The sequence below is a fragment of the Corella eumyota genome, chromosome 2, assembly GCF_963082875.1.
Source record: "Corella eumyota chromosome 2, kaCorEumy4.1, whole genome shotgun sequence".
Taxonomy (NCBI): Eukaryota; Metazoa; Chordata; class Ascidiacea; order Phlebobranchia; family Corellidae; genus Corella; species Corella eumyota.
The window spans coordinates 11,599,323-11,615,079 of NC_137491.1; the positions used below are offsets into that span (position 1 = coordinate 11,599,323).

At 29.5% G+C, this 15,757-nt stretch overlaps 4 protein-coding genes across 6 annotated transcripts; 3 read left to right on the forward strand and 1 right to left on the reverse strand.

Annotated features, from left to right (window-relative positions):
• The first annotated feature begins 50 nt into the window (after nt 1-50).
• On the forward strand, nt 51-2,766 carry LOC145741984 (ferritin, lower subunit-like). Its single transcript, XM_082559698.1, has 7 exons — nt 51-217; nt 462-554; nt 795-941; nt 1,608-1,714; nt 1,927-2,002; nt 2,094-2,180; nt 2,465-2,766. The coding sequence occupies exons 1-7, from the start codon at nt 158-160 to the stop codon at nt 2,609-2,611; spliced, it is 717 nt and encodes a 238-aa protein (XP_082415824.1). The 5' UTR covers nt 51-157; the 3' UTR covers nt 2,612-2,766.
• On the reverse strand, nt 2,474-9,045 carry LOC145741981 (uncharacterized). Its single transcript, XM_082559696.1, has 16 exons — nt 8,973-9,045; nt 8,437-8,500; nt 8,090-8,199; nt 7,766-7,886; nt 7,396-7,570; nt 7,087-7,187; nt 6,721-6,821; nt 6,285-6,416; nt 5,721-5,816; nt 5,490-5,572; nt 5,230-5,350; nt 4,992-5,140; nt 4,654-4,779; nt 4,293-4,406; nt 4,088-4,210; nt 2,474-2,885 (listed from the first exon to the last, which is right to left on the reverse strand). The coding sequence occupies exons 1-16, from the start codon at nt 8,989-8,991 to the stop codon at nt 2,841-2,843; spliced, it is 1,680 nt and encodes a 559-aa protein (XP_082415822.1). The 5' UTR covers nt 8,992-9,045; the 3' UTR covers nt 2,474-2,840.
• Nucleotides 9,046-10,013: 968 nt separating this feature from the next.
• LOC145742066 (antiviral innate immune response receptor RIG-I-like) lies at nt 10,014-14,198 on the forward strand. Of its 3 annotated transcripts, XR_014280950.1 has the most exons (15): nt 10,014-10,275; nt 10,364-10,489; nt 10,624-10,807; nt 10,886-11,055; nt 11,193-11,338; nt 11,436-11,574; nt 11,764-11,934; nt 12,069-12,198; nt 12,341-12,484; nt 12,562-12,724; nt 12,813-12,978; nt 13,128-13,235; nt 13,331-13,470; nt 13,568-13,705; nt 13,792-14,198. XR_014280950.1 is itself a non-coding variant. In XM_082559813.1 (14 exons), exons 1-14 carry the CDS (start codon nt 10,260-10,262, stop codon nt 13,828-13,830), a joined length of 1,842 nt encoding a protein of 613 aa, XP_082415939.1. In that variant the 5' UTR covers nt 10,014-10,259; the 3' UTR covers nt 13,831-14,198. The 3 variants fall into 3 exon arrangements, 2 of the variants coding, with proteins under 2 accessions (XP_082415939.1, XP_082415940.1); XM_082559813.1 differs by lacking the exon at nt 13,568-13,705; XM_082559814.1 differs by lacking the exons at nt 10,014-10,275; nt 13,568-13,705 and having other exon boundaries at nt 10,441-10,489; nt 10,624-10,703.
• Nucleotides 14,034-15,453, forward strand: LOC145742398 (antiviral innate immune response receptor RIG-I-like). Its single transcript, XM_082560178.1, has 6 exons — nt 14,034-14,037; nt 14,099-14,266; nt 14,361-14,515; nt 14,623-14,787; nt 14,995-15,092; nt 15,291-15,453. The coding sequence occupies exons 1-6, from the start codon at nt 14,034-14,036 to the stop codon at nt 15,451-15,453; spliced, it is 753 nt and encodes a 250-aa protein (XP_082416304.1).
• Nucleotides 15,454-15,757: the final 304 nt, after the last annotated feature.

Consider the following 15,757-nt stretch of genomic DNA (forward strand, 5'->3'; position numbering starts at 1 on the left):
ACTAGAACCCTTTTGTAATTTACTTAGTTCATAAATGTTCGCTAGTTAGTTTACACATATCAAGTAATTAATTGAATAGTACGCAGTATAAAAGTATATTTCAATTTAGGTATATCATCTTTTTTAGTAGTCGAAATAAAAGTTTTATATTACAAAAATGAGAATATTTATTTTGTTATTGTTGGTTTTGGCTGTAAGTTGTACAAATTGTCGATGGGTAAGTTAAGTTAGATTAACTAGTCGCCACTTTAACATGTAAACAGCTTATTTAAAAAATGATAAATATGTTTATTTGTTGATCGTTTGTAAACCAAGATTTTGAAATTATCTAAATAGTATTTAAACCTGTAAATCTATTAACTGATAAGGGACCGTGCTAAGATACTTTTTATTAAAGCTAAATTAAACAAAACTTATATAGAATATTGCTTATTTACAAATATGTATATTTAATACTTTAGGATGCTTACGAACCGTACGAAGCAGCAGTTAACGAACTTATTAATGAACAAATTGCCGTAGAACTGAAAGGACAATACACATACTTGCAACTGGTAAACATTTGTTGTAACCTTTTTTTATAAGTAAAACCATCGGAAAGTAGCCTGTTTTAAGTAAAACCATCAGAAAGCAGCCCCTGACTACCTAAGGTCCTGGGTTCGATAACCAGGCTTACTGCTGTTAAGCCTGTTGCCTACTAATAATTATCACTCAGTTAACTATCAGGCAATGTGTTCTATGAAAGTATAATGTAATAAGCACAGACATTTTTTATCCAAAGTTTGTGTTTTTAGTCAAATATTTTTCTTCGCGCAAATTCCTTCTACCCAAAAGTGGCGAAATATTTTCGAGCCAAGTCCGACGAAGAAATGGGACATGCTGAGCAGTTTATTGACTACCAAAATCGTCGAGGCGGAACCTTTAAAATATCATCTGTCGAAGTAAGATGTCACTTTGCCTGTACTTAATTAGACTGCAATAAAATATTTAATAAACTTGTAAAAAAACAACATGGTTTAAATAGAAAAATCTTTAAAATGTTGAATAGAAGTTGTAAACTAAAAAAATAACAGTTTTAAGAATTATTATTTTTTATTACTTGCATATGGTGTATATATCTTTTTTGTATACTTTCAAAAATTTAAAACCGCGTACAATATACATTAATCAAACACACATAAAAATAATTATTGTATTGACGTTCCGATGATAAAAACTAAGTTAGTCGGAAATTTTTAGTTTGTTGGTTTATTTGTTTACTTGGCAATTTTATGCGACGCTCTGTTGCATGTTAGTTTCAAAGGTCGAAGTAGTTGGTATTTATGTTGTGCAATGTAGGTTGTTACGTGATTATATCATGAGTTCTATTTGGGTTCAATAGGTTCAATAAAATTGGACATTTATTTATATAAATTAATTCGAAAATGGTGCTTAATTTAGGGCAGTGACTAAATTGTTTTGATCCTACCGTAAAATACAAGAGAATTAGGTAGGACCGTAAAGTACTAGTGATCCAATTGTTTTTGTTATCTTTTTAAAATCGATTTTTGACTTTATGTGCAATGAAAATTATTTTTAAACTTTTAACCAAGTTTGTTTTTTTACAGAGGAAAACTGATGGTAGTTGTGCATCCGTGGAAACACCACTGGACGGATTTAAGTGCGCAAGAGAACTTGAAAATGACGTCACATCCGCTTTGACTGATTTGTTGGCGTAAGTAGCAAATAAAGGCCAATAAACGTATTTTAACCTTATTTACCTTTGTTTTTGCATTAAATTTCTTACTATTAGTTTAAACAATTTATCTTACAACAAAAAAACACTAGCAATTACTTATAGTCTAATTTTATCAATAACAGATCATGTTTATGGTTTAACCATCTATTTACTTATATTGTTTTTTAAGTTTTTTTTACACATTTTAGAGAAGTATCTGACTTGCAGCCTGCAACTTCATATGCACGTGTTGAAAACCCAAGTGAAAGTTTACTCCTTGGACAGGTTAATTTATTTAAGTATTTTTTTACAAGTTCTGTTGTTATTGGTAACTTATCACTTTTTTGTAATATTTATTTTAATTATTATGTTGCAGTCTGTATTGGTAACAGCTGGTGGCCAAACTAAATCGCTTCAATCTTTTGACTGTAACCGGGAAATTACAAAAGTGGAATTTGTTGAGGTAAGGTCCCTGTTTACTCTTTAATTTATGTACTCTTTAAATACAATCTAAATCCTGTAAATCCCATACAAAACCCCCTTAACTATAAATGGCTGCTGGACGCAGTACCGACGTCAAACTTAAAGCCACTTCGCAATGTTGAAATCGAACTTTTAAATTTTTGGTGGACAACTTTTTTGATGTTGAGTTTCATAAAATTCTGAATGCTTTTACATTCTACATACTTAGTTACTTTTGTTATCTACCTAATATACCCTAAGTTAAATAATTAAACAACTTTACAGTTGTCAGAAATGATTGCGCACGACTTTTTGGGACACCAAATTATTGACACCAAAGAACTGGCCAACATTGAAGCCACTCTCACTAGATTTGCTGGCAACAATGCTGAAATTGGTGCGTTCCTTGCTGACAAACATCTTGAATTGTAATTATGACGTCATCAACTGAAAACTGTAATAATCATCATATACTCGATATTGTGCGTTTTAGTATAAAAAAAAATAATTTTCCATTTCTTGCGTCTACAATATAAAATTTAATGTAAATAAACAACAACAATAAGTGCTATAAAATCTGAGAATCTGCCTTTTGCAGAAAACGAGGTCACTTGACGTCGTATAAAAATTCTGTTAATTTATATTTTTTGGACTTCGTAATTCAAGCGTCAACTGCCCAAGGTGCGACTACGCGGTATGGAAAAGGCTAAAAATCAAAATACAGTAGTTAAGTAAAGTTAGAAAGCTAGCAGCACGTTTTTTAATGATTAATCAAACTTAGTAGTTAATCAAACAAAAAAAAACTTAATAGTTAAAGGTTTATACAAAAACTTTTGTTTGAATTTGCGTAACTTTTTTGTACCTAACTTGCTTACTTTTGTTTTAAAAAGTTGTTTGATAAGGACAGGCGACTTCAGCTTTACTAACTCTAAAATAGTAGTTAAATACAGATTAACTAGTTACAGGAGCTTGACTAATAACTTGCAGCTAACCTTAAAGTTCAATTTTAATATAACTTGTAATCTAAAATTTAACAGTTTAAGCAAACCTGGTTTAATTTTTGCTTTTTGTGGCATGCTGATTGTGTAAGGTAATGATGTCGTCCTTTTTGCTTTAAAACAACTTTCTTTGTAGTTAAAGTTGTTTTTTAATGGACATTTTTTACAAAGGCTGTCACATGATAGCACTTTGCTTACGACTGAACCTTCACTCTTTGGCTTAACTGATGGTTCAACCGTTAGTGGTAACGTTTTTGGCACTTCTTTTTTGTGTAAATTTAAAACAGAATTTAGGGTAGCCGGATTCCCTGCATTTGGAACTAAGTACTCTATCTGCAAGATTGAAATTGATTTTTTTTAAAGGCTTTAGAACTTTTTTTGAACTATCTTTATTAAGAAAGTTAACCTTGCTACCTAGGATTTTTGGTTAGTTTTATTGTTAATGATTGTTTACTTTAACAAATGTAATAAAAACATAAATACATTATCAACCTGTTGCTGTTTAGACAGGCTATGTCATTGTTTTATTGCCAACTTATTTCTGTCTGAATTATATTTTACGAGTTTTATAACTATATTGCCTATCTACTGTAATAAGTTCTACGAAAACTCTGTCAAACTTGTTTTTGTTTTGTCTTAACTTTTTTGTAACTTTAGTTTAGTTACTGTCTACCTGGTCCTTGGCCATAATTGCATTGTTGCTAAACTTTCGCCTTGCTGTCCCTTTTCCATGTGGAGCTCCGTGTCCAGGCCGTTGAAAAAACTCGCGAAATACTTTCGCATGCTAAGTAACACTTTATTTTAAATTTGCTTAAGAGTTTTAAACCCTTGTTTTGCTATATAAGAGTGGTACCCTCTATACAACGCCTTTCACCACAAGGTCTTAAAAAATAATGTTTAGTTGTTATACCGTCATTTCTTGTTGTAATATTCTTTGTCTTTCTTCTTGTTTCTTTTGAAATCTTTCTGCCGCCATTTTTTGAAGGTCCTGGAAATATTTCTCGGAGTCACTGGGTCGACTGTAGTTAAATTTCTATCGATAAAAATCAATAGTTTATGTGTTAATATTGGGCAGCATTTTTTGTAGAATATTTATTAAAAAAAATGATTTGAACCTGTGCTGTGACGTCAGACATAATTCGTTTTTGGGGCACAATCATTCCAGTAAGTGGATCGCGTTGTGGTCGACCAACTTTACCTTTGCTAAACCAAGATGGTACATCGCCTGGCTGTCAAAATAATAATTAAAAAAAAAACAATTTAAACTGTTGTTCTGAATTAGAGTGGATTTAAACTTTAATTGTATGTTTATCTCATATTTCTTTATACAAAATTAAAATTAAAAATTTGTAATTGTTTTTTTTCCTATTTAGAGTATTTTATAAACCCTTGACGCTGTAGCTCGTTATACATAAAAGCAAAATGACGTTTAGTTAATGTTTAATATTGCAAGTGGTAATAATTCTGTTAAATTACCGGTAATCGTTGGTAATCCTTTTCCTCATCTCGAATTATTTTTTGTTCTTCTATTCCTTTCTGTAAATCTCCGCGATAAAGTTGTTTGGCTCTGTCCATTGTTTCGGCTTGTTCTTTCGAATATCCCTACGGTTAAAACACCATTGAGGTTTAAATTATGTTAAAGATAAATTAAAATATTTACTTTTGCAAATACTTAAATTTAAAAAGGTTTATGTTATAAGGAGTTGTAATAATAACTATACAATTATAAATACTTTATAAAAGTCATAAACAAGGTTTATTAGTTAGAACTATTACATTTACAACCTATACAAAAAAAACAATGTTAAACCCACCAAAGATTCGTGTTTGATTCTACCCTTAGTATTTTTAACGATCTCCCCTCTACTGTTGGTCAGTGGAGCTCCAGCACCAGGCTTACCCCAGGGGCTTTGCCGTGTACTTCTTTTTGCTTCTTCCGGTGTAGCAACTTTGGTGATATTTTCTGTCAACAGAAAATTAAAATGGTTTAAATATAGAAAATGGTTTAATGGAGGTTACTTCATAATTTTTTTCTAAATTTATAAAATGTACCCGTTCTTCTTGCGCCGTGTATTGTCGTCAGTAGACCGACACGCTTGGTTAACTTTTCACCACTGTTGTTCACAAGTGGCTCACCACCGCCACCTATGTGTTTTCTTGGGAATATTTCGCTCTAAATGAAATTCGTAAAATTTTACAATTTCAGTAGTCGTGAAATTAAGTGTTTTTGTGAGTTGCGTTATTTTAAAACTGTATAACTTGCATTATAATATTTAACCTGTACAAGATTGAAATGATGTATATTAAAGTACCTCAATATCTGGGTCTACAAACTCGTAAATCCCGTGATCTCCAGCCCTGGGAAACCTTATTTCTCTTTTAACACCAGGTTGACCTATTACAACATTCATGTTATTTGGACTTTATTTATAACAAATACTAAAATATTTTAGCTTCAAAGTAATTATTAACGCCCCAAAGTAAATTTTATTAACGTAGTTTTAAAGAGTTCTCGTTAAAAAACTTTCATATGTTAGAGATACCTAATTTCATCCAAGGGTTGTTTTTGTTATCTGTTTCATCTTGTGTAAACTTTTCAGGACTGGCAAAATGGTGTTTTCGTGACATTTTAATATTACCTGAACAAAAATTGTAACTGGGTTTGTATGTGTCATTTTTTGTTTACTTGAGCCTGTTATAAAATACCAAATATTTTAAAAACTTTCTGCAATTTTGAATATCTTTATAAAATAGGCTACAAGTTCCTTTTTCTTTAAACTTTAAAATTTTTTTTTATCTACACTATTAAAATGCCTGCCTTCTGATTGCATATCAAGCCTTTTTTGTTTATCAACTTTTAATTTTACATCAAGCGGATGTTTATGCAATGATAAACTCATACTTCTTCTAGTCAAAGGCCTTCCTATATATAAAATGGCATTTTTACAGAATTCTAAACACTATACAACTTGCACATTTATATTATAACTTTTTTAATTAAGATTTTTTATAATCTAAATGTTCAAACATAATAAAAATTTATGAAATTTATAATTTTTAAAAATTTATAAAAGGAAATATTTGATTTGAAATGTTATTCAAAATACCTTGTTCGTCACGGTTTGGTGCTCCAGCCCCCGGTCTTCCAAAGGGGTCGTATCCAATCATCTCATCTTCTCTTTTCTTGTCTAATTTGTTGACAATTTCTTCGTTTTGGTGTTTAACATCGATGAGTGCATCTACAGTATTATACAATTGTGTTAATTGGTTCATATAATAGACATAGAAACAATTGTTATAATTAATCACAATTACGGAATAATGTAATATTATAACATTACATTTTTAATTGTGTTTTTGTTGTTGCCTATATGTTTTGTTCTCTTACTTTAGTATGATGCCAAGGCAAAATTAATTTAAAATTGAGGGGTTTAGTTTTAATTGACATTTCATTAAAATATACATATGTTTAATAAATTAAATAAAAACTGCCTGTTAATTTTTTTTGGGGTAAAAAAATGTTTCTTTAAGCTTTGATTATACCCAATTCTTGTCTGTATCGATCAGATGTATTTCTGTCAACCCTATACCTTCGCATACGATCATCTTCATATCTTTGTAGTTTTGGTTTATCATACGTAATTCTGTGTATTTAAGAAAAATCGATTTATAAATAACAAAACTAAATAAACGAGCTTGAATATTATTTTTTCCAGTGTGACTAATTGTACAAAACATAATTTTTGCTTGTTATTGTAAGTGGTCAATTTACATTGTCGATCTACTGTAAATGTGTATTTTAATTTAAAACGTATAGAAAATATATGAGAATTTGGGTACAGAAGTTCGTATCCGTTATTGAATCCTAATAGTCTGGTAAAGTTAACATGTTGTTACAGAAAAACTTACTCTTGCTGTGGTGGTTTTTCACTAGTTTGTACTCTAACCATTCCCACTCCTTCCTTCGAGTCTAAAGATTTAGTTATGGTTGTGTTTTCTTTTCCCAGGCCCTAGAAAGGGTAAAATAAATACTAAAATTAACCTTTAAAGGCCGCATGAAATTTGCTTACTCCTTGTATGTTTTATTTAAACTAATTTGGTAAAAACCGCGAGTGGTATATGCTTTTATAGTAGTTACAAGTATGTGTAAAGTACACTTAAAAATTGGTTTAAAATAAAAAATCTGATTTCAAATATTAAAACAATGTTGTTATTTACTCTTGGTGCTCCGAACCCGGGCTTTCCGAACGGGTTGTAAGTTTGCAACATCGCCAAGTCTACTTCCCTTTCTTTCATTTTCGACAAGTTTTCGATTTTTTTTTGTTTTTCGTGTTCGTTCATAAATTGTAGTCGTTCATCTTGCTGGCGTTGAATTTTACGCAAGTCAGCCGAGCTGTAAAAATTAATTACGAACATAATTAAAGCAGGTATGATAAAATAAAGGTGCTCTTGTGACTTTAAAAACAAAGGTTTGAAATGTTGCGTTTTTGTAAGATAATATACATAAATAAAATTTATATCCAGTTTTGTGTACCCAATGATGAAGACCTTTAGCAGGCTAGGGTGTAAGTTAAAACAAACAAGTTACGTTTTTTCCAGCAGTTTTAGGTGAAATTTTTTTTCCTTTCTCTCGGCCTCTGTGTACTTTCCAATCGTCGGAGAGCCGTGAAGAAATCCCTCAGCTGGTATTGTGGGCATCACGGGCTGTCCTGTTTTACCAAAGTTTTTTGAAAACATTTTTTACAACAAAAACTAACTCCGCCTACTTGACTTAATGGTTAGCTCGCGCGAAAATACTTCACCAACGCGGCTGCTTGTTGGCTGTAAATAAAGACGACAAGCCGCGCAGTTTACACAGTTAGTTGCCTAGCGATTTCGTTACTGAATACGCTTAGCCTAAAGAGTTAATCACCTTTTACGAGCGAAGAACGAAGTGGAAAGGCTTTGGTTTCACCTTTTAAGCCTATGGGGCCTGTCACGGGATATCTGGGCTCACGTAAATTGTATAGATATCCTCTGTACCTAATCACATAAGAAAAACAGTTAGAAAAATATCAATTTAAAACATGTGTAAATGTGATGGTTCACGTCAAAGCGTCATTACTTATTAAAAAGCACGTTACGTAATGATTTTTAAATAATTTACAAATTCAAGTATTTTACTAACAAAATGGTTTAGGCAATTTAACTATTTTGCAAAATTAGCTATGCCTTATACCATTCTACTTAAACCATAAAAGCTAACAAGTCATTAATTACCTATGATCTTCCATACTGTTTTCATCAGTTATCGGACTAAACTGAGGCAAGTCTTTCGGAGTTTCTACAAATTAATTTAAAATTTAGCTTACATTTTTTTAACACAACATTTCGCTAAATATAAGGCACCAATATTTTAGGGTAATTTACTGTGTTGTAAACAACTATTCATCTACATATGACGTCACAATAGCTAGTTTTTTATGTATAAAGTCGACTTATGCTTTTTTTCAGTAGCTAAATTTTTTTTATACATTTTTTGGTAACAATAACTTTTACTGGACTAAAAATTTAGACTTTAATAAGGCTTTTTTTATGCCATACGGGAGTACTTTTCCTAAATCCTTTAATTTACGAGTTCTTTGTGTTTTTTGTTTGACAACGCAACGTAAAATTATTTGCTTTTGCTCTAAAAGTGTTTGCTGAAGTAAACAGATTAAACATAAAAATACACAGAACCCTCTTTTAAATAGAATACCTGTAAAATTTTAAATTTTTTGCAAAAATGTGCACGCAGTTTCATTTTTTCATATTACCTGTATCCAATTCGGACATTTTCTTGGTTTATCTTTTTCTATCCGCTCATAAAATAGATAACCTAGGAATAGCCTACGTACGGGTGGCCTCTATTGTTATTTACTCAAATTAAGTGACACAAACTATCCTGTTACGATTACGTACCATCATAAACAATGCGCTTGAATCCAGCTTTTCTTCGGAATGTCATTCCGTTCGAATGGAAACACTAGATTTTTGCACCTCCTATTTTAGGCAAAACAATACTTTGTTGCTTTTATAAAATTTGAAATTATATCAATTAATTGTATTTAAAACATAAGGCTGGTATAACCACATATTAAAGGGCTTTACTTTTTTTATACATTTTTTTTGCATTCACCTTTTAGACTACACCAATGTCGCGGCATGTAACCTTATCTGACTATGATATACAAAAGATTGTATCAATTTTGGAGAAATCTGCTTGCTCACATGCTAAAAGAAGGGCTTTAACTGAGATAAATATATTAAAATTGTAAATATTTGCTTAACGTGCAATTATTAATCCTTATCACGTTTGTTTATACTTTATGCTACAGCTTGTTCAATGTAAACAACTATAGCTTTGGATTAATTAGAATAATATAGGGGGGAAATGACGTCATAACCCCTGTGTGCCACATTTCTATTGTCACGTTCTCAAAGTAAATTTTATTTTTAGTCGTATGATGCTTACTAGAAGTTTGCACAAAGGGGGTGAAAGGGTCAACGGGGGCAATTTTTGACGAAATTACGTATTTCGATTATCAGTTTTGGGGCGGAAATGACGTCATAACCCCTGTGTGCCACATTTTTATTGCCCCATTCCTTAAGTAAATTTAATTTGCGATTTTTTTATTTTACCAGCTGTCCTATTTGTTTTTTTACATTTATGTTTAATGTGTAAACAGCTTACCACAATAAAAAAAGTCAAATGTATAGGGTTATTTTTTGACAACTCACGTGCCTTACGTCATCATTTTTAGTTAGTATATAGGTGGTTTCCCTAGTGCGTAATTTTTGTACGGTGTAAATCTGGACGCTATATTACAAACATTTTATTAAATTAGAAAGCCGTATGTTGGGCGAATTTGTAGAAGTTACATAAATGGAAAGATTAAAGAGCATATAACTTACTTAGCTACTTTTTATATCATTTATAATAAAGAGCTATTTACATAATAACAAGATGAATGATTATCAACGAAGAATGTTAATTGATTGGACTCCAAGCTTAAAAGATTGTTTAGTTCCGAAGAAGTCTATGTGACCATATAACTGATTTTATGATTGGAACTGAAGGTAAATACTATTGTTTGTATGTCTTACGTTTTATTCAATTATAATATTACTAGGCTATTTAGCTTATTTATGATAAATTATTCTTTAGCACATGAAAAAATATTTAATTCTGCGGGTGCTACATCAGATACAATTATTTTCATTGAATTGTTATTAGCAAGTAAAACCGAAAATATTTATGATCAATTTGTGTTGGCTCTAATAAACTCAGAAGGTTATTATTTGTTATTTATTACCTTTTAGTGATTTAAACAATAATTTGTAAAAAAATTTTTAAATCTGATTTTTATAAATTTAGTTTTTTACTTTTAATGTAAAGAAACTACTTTAAAATGCACTTTGTTTCAGATCAGGCATGGTTAGCACCAATTTTTGATGATCGTTTTGGCCAGGGTGATAGAGAGAATGCTTTATTACATTCAACTCAGGTGAAAAGTATTTACAAAAATTTTCAAGAGTGGATGAAACTACAAAAAATTAATATTTCTGTTAATGTGGTACTTCAAAATTGCATTTTAACACAACCAGAAAGGTAGTTTTTAAAAAGTCAATTTTATAGAATGTGTAGAGGTACATTAGTACGCCTATTTAGTATTAAATGATTATACAGTGAAGAAGTACAAAATATCTGTGAGCGGTCTAGTCATAGTCATGCAGTTCGGTTCATTGTCGGAAGGTTAATCAGAAAAGGTCCTGGCGTTCTTGAAGATTTTTACAATGCGCTTAAAGATGCCAATATTCAATTTGCTGAAACTCTTTTCCCACTTGTTGAAAAACTGAGTATTCATAATTATTTCTTAAAATTGATTTTAAAAATTAACTGCTAAGAGCTTAAATACTTAAACTTTTTTGTGCAAAAATAAATTTGAAATTACAATAAGATATTAATTTTTTTTATTCATTTTACTTTCTTATAGAAAAAGATTCTGAGAAGGTAGAGTCGCTTTCTACCAAAATGAAAAAAATGTCTCTTGACGATAAAGATGAAATATCAACAAATGAACAAAGTCATGCTGGAGATGCTTCTGCCCCAAAACTCCTTCAAGCTGTTGTTGTAACGATTGTAAATTAAATAATTATTTTTACTAAAAAAAAATAATTTTTGAAGGTAATTTTATATTTTTTATTATTTCTAAAACCTTTATTTATTATTTTCTTAGCCACCTGATGAGCAAAGTATACCTAATAATTCCAAAGCATTTGTAAATTATTTTAACAATGAGGAGAAATCTGGTGAGGGTCAGTCAAGTGATAATAATGTTTCTAGTACTTCAACATGTAAACCAAAAGTTGACCCTAGTAAGAAAATTATTAAATTTTAAAGTAAAAAAAAACTCTATTCAGCTTATAATTAGCAAAACATATTGTTTAATAATTTTATTAGTAAATTAATCTAAACATGCATTTGTTTATTTTTCTTTAGCGTTAATTAATTATCTCACCAGGGCTAAATAATTAAAAAATTCTTGCTGTAATTTTATATTATAGACAATTCGTCAGAAAATGAAGACTCTGAAGAATGTGATGATTTAGAAGAATCTGATGAGGATGATATAGAGACAGATGAAGAGGAAAATAAAGCAGTGTTCCGTGATTATCAAAAAGAATTAGCTGAGCAGGCAAAAAATGGAGAAAATTCTTTAGTTATTGCACCAACTGGTAAATAAGTATTACAAAATAAACTTTTTTTATACGATTTAAATAAAAAAAAATGATAAGTACCAAACAAATATGACAAATGTTTTATGAGGCATTATTCTGATAATAAAAAGTTAACTTTAAATATTCTATAGGAACTGGAAAAACGTTTGTAGCACTTTGTGTATGTCTTGATCACTTACAGAAAAGGGGAAAAGAAGCTAAAATTATTTTCATGGTTCCAAAAGTTCATCTTATTAAGCAACAACATGACAAATTGAGCAAGTAAATAATGTTTATTTCTTGTAAACATGACTTTATTAGCTATATTCAATAATATTTGTAACTATTTTTTTCTAAAAACATGATTAAAAAAAATTTATATAGACTATTTTGTTTTTTTTAACAAAAATTGCAATTTCTAAAGGTACGTTAAAAACTTTAAAGTAAAGAAAATATCTGGTAAAAGTCCTGAAATTCCTGTAAGTAACCTAATTCGGAATTGTCAAATTGCTGTAATAACTCCACAAAAGTTGGTTGATCATCTAGAATCATATGAAAACAAAAAAAAGTAAATTCAATAATTTTTATTCATAGAAAATAATATATATTTATAATAGTATTAAAAAAATTCCTACTTTTTTTCAGAAAAAAGAAAGATTTACTTGAAATTCAGGAGCTAACTTTGCTTATTTTTGATGAGTGTCATCATGTTAGTAAGGGTGACCCGTTTAACAAAATAATGAACTGTTACTTTGATGAGAAAAAGAAAGTGAAGGAAAAACAGAATAGTGGAAAAAAATTACCACAGGTTTGTTTTTAAGTGAAATTGTCATACAATTTTCATAATGACAAGTGAAATCAATTATTAAATGATATATTTTTTTATATAATTTAAGATTTTGGGATTGACTGCTTCACCTGGAATAGGACCTGCTACAAGTCATCAAAAAGCTGAGGTTTCACTTAAAACTTTGCTGGGAAATCTTGATGTTGTAACACCTCCAAAAAGAGTTGTGAGATGTATAAAGAGCCTGAAAGAAATGGAGTGTAAAGAATGTTCAAGTAAAACTACTATAACGCTATGAAAAAATGTTTTAATAAAATAAAAAAAATTATTTTGTTACAAGTTTATTAAACAAACCTATTTTAATATATCATGTCACTTCACTTAAGACTTTTTTTTAACTCTAGATTTAATAAATTAAATTTAGAAACTATCCCAATAAAACGAAGAAAAAAAGATCAGTTTGAAAATGATATCAAAAACATCATGAACAAAATTGAGGCACTTATTAAGAAGGAACTTAGTAAAAATAAAGGTGCTCTTTATATGTTATAATTTATTGTATAAATTAATAGTTGCTGTATTAAAAACTGGTCCATAAAAGCAAACTTTGAAATTGTTCTTGCTAAGATTGCAAGTTAAAACTTGATGACGAAGACCAAGGAAGCCAAGTCTATGAAGCTACTTTTGTTAAGTTCTATAATGACAGTGCAAAACTTAGCAACAATGATTTGAAGGAAAAATTGATGAAGTACAGCAAACATCTAATAGTAATTACACTTTGTTTAATTTATCGATTGCCAAACTTTTATTAGTTAAAAGTATATCTGATTTTATTTTAAACTGTGCTGTTTTTTTATGTAAAAGGGTATAACAACTCTCTTTATTTGAATGATTTTGCCAGAAGCATTGATGCAATAAAATATATTAAAAAAGCCCTTTTCTCTGAAATGAATAAAAATAACACAGTTGATGTTAAACTAAAAGAGCTTTATACTTCACATAGTAAGATTAATTTTTTTTTCCATTTATTTATTATTTAAAAGGATTTACATTTATTTGGTATGTATAATTTAAATTGATTTTTACAGTTCATAAACCAGGCCCCAAAAACACAAATCCACTTTTGAGCAAGTTAAAGTCAATTCTTATCGAAGAATTTAAAAAGAAATCAGAAGATTCCACTGAAGCATCTAGATGCATAATTTTTGTTAAGACCAGGGCCATAGCAAATGGTTTAGTATCATATTTAGAAGATTCCAAAATTCTAGCAAAATATGAACTAAAACCAACCTGCTTAACTGGTGCAAATGCAAAAGATGCTAACTATGGTATGGGTCAATTTTTCTTTATTTTTTTTCCTAACCCTTATTTCATTTAAGCTATTTCTATCCTAAGGCAATACTAAGGCTGTCCAGGATCAAAAAATCAAAGCATTCAGGGAGGGTAGATGTAAGTTAATTGTGGCCACGTCAGTTGCTGAAGAAGGCCTAGATGTACAAGCTTGTAATCTGATTATAACATACAACTATTCCACTAATGAAATTGGCTTGGTTCAGCGAAAGGGTAAACAGAATTTTATTTATATCTTATACAAACAAACAAAAACTTTTTTGTATTATTATTTTAGAAAGTTAAATAATTGATTTTTAAATTGAAGGTAGGGCCAGAGCAAAGAACAGCAAAACTTTAATGCTTGCATATGAAAATAGTGACATCATCGAACAAGAAGAAATAAACAAGTTAAAAGTTGAATTAACTGATGAAACTATGGATGAACTTGATTCAAAAGATCCAGTTGAATTAAGAAAAGAAGTAACTAATTTTAGTAATTAAAAGTAATTAATTGAGCCTACTCTGAAATTTATTTTACTGATGTGTTAACTTATCACAATACAAAAATATTAATATACTAATTTTAGATTGAAAGCATTCAAAAATCTAAGTTCAACGAACGTGACTTGGAAGGAAAATCAAAAATGGTTGTCCAAAAACCAGAAGCATCTGATATTAAATGGGTATTTAAGTGTAAAAACTGCAATGAAACAGTAACTTCTTCAGATAAGTTTCGCCATATTGACAACCAGGTAGCATTGCATTCATTTAAATAGTCTAAAATGACTATTTGTTGTTTTTATTGTAAAAATGTAGTCATAAAACTAGTTGGTAATGTATTAAAACATAAATCTAAAATTTTATCTTAAGATTTCAAAGTCAAATATAAAAATTTTGCTATTATCGAACTAACCCTTATGTTTTTATGTTGTTGTAGAATTATTTTGTGATTGATTCAGAATTTAACACCAAAGCCTTATTTAAAAATGATAAAAAAGAAGAGGTTTTGTTATCAACAGTTTATTGGAAAAATTTACTGTGGAGTTGAAACATGCAGGTAAAAAAAATACTAATTTATATTTTTAAGCGTTAAATAATAAATGTTAAATATAACTTTATAACTAAAACCAATAATTTTAAAGTACTGTGAATATGCAACATGTAAAAAAGTTGTTGTTCTGGTTAAACAAAAATGATCAATAAATAACTTTTAGTACAACAACACAGTTACATCATTTTTAACCATTTTTTGTAGACATTATTGGGGAGTGAGAAATAAGTACAAGAGTTTTTACACTTCTGTTCCTAAAATTGAGAATTTTGTGTTAGTAAACGGAATTGAAAAGCTGACTCCAAAGAAATGGAAGAATGCACCATTTATTGTTACAAAATACGATTCAGGCGAAGAATTAAAGTAATGATGCCACAGTCTTGAACTCTAGTAATTAAAGCTTTAAGGTAACAGGTGATGACCATGGACTGTAAATGGAAAAAATATAGCAAAAAATAGATTGTTATCTATATGTATATGTTGTGCTTTTCAGATTGTGTAATTTTGTTTCTTAATAAAAGATCTTTTTCCTTCGTTAATAAGTGCTTTCATTTATAGTTGTTATAACAACTGTACAATTTGTTTTTGTATTAATGTATAAAGGTTGATTTAATTTGTATTTTAGAAGTATCTGTGCAACTTTAATTGCTTTTAATGAGGTTTTGTAAATA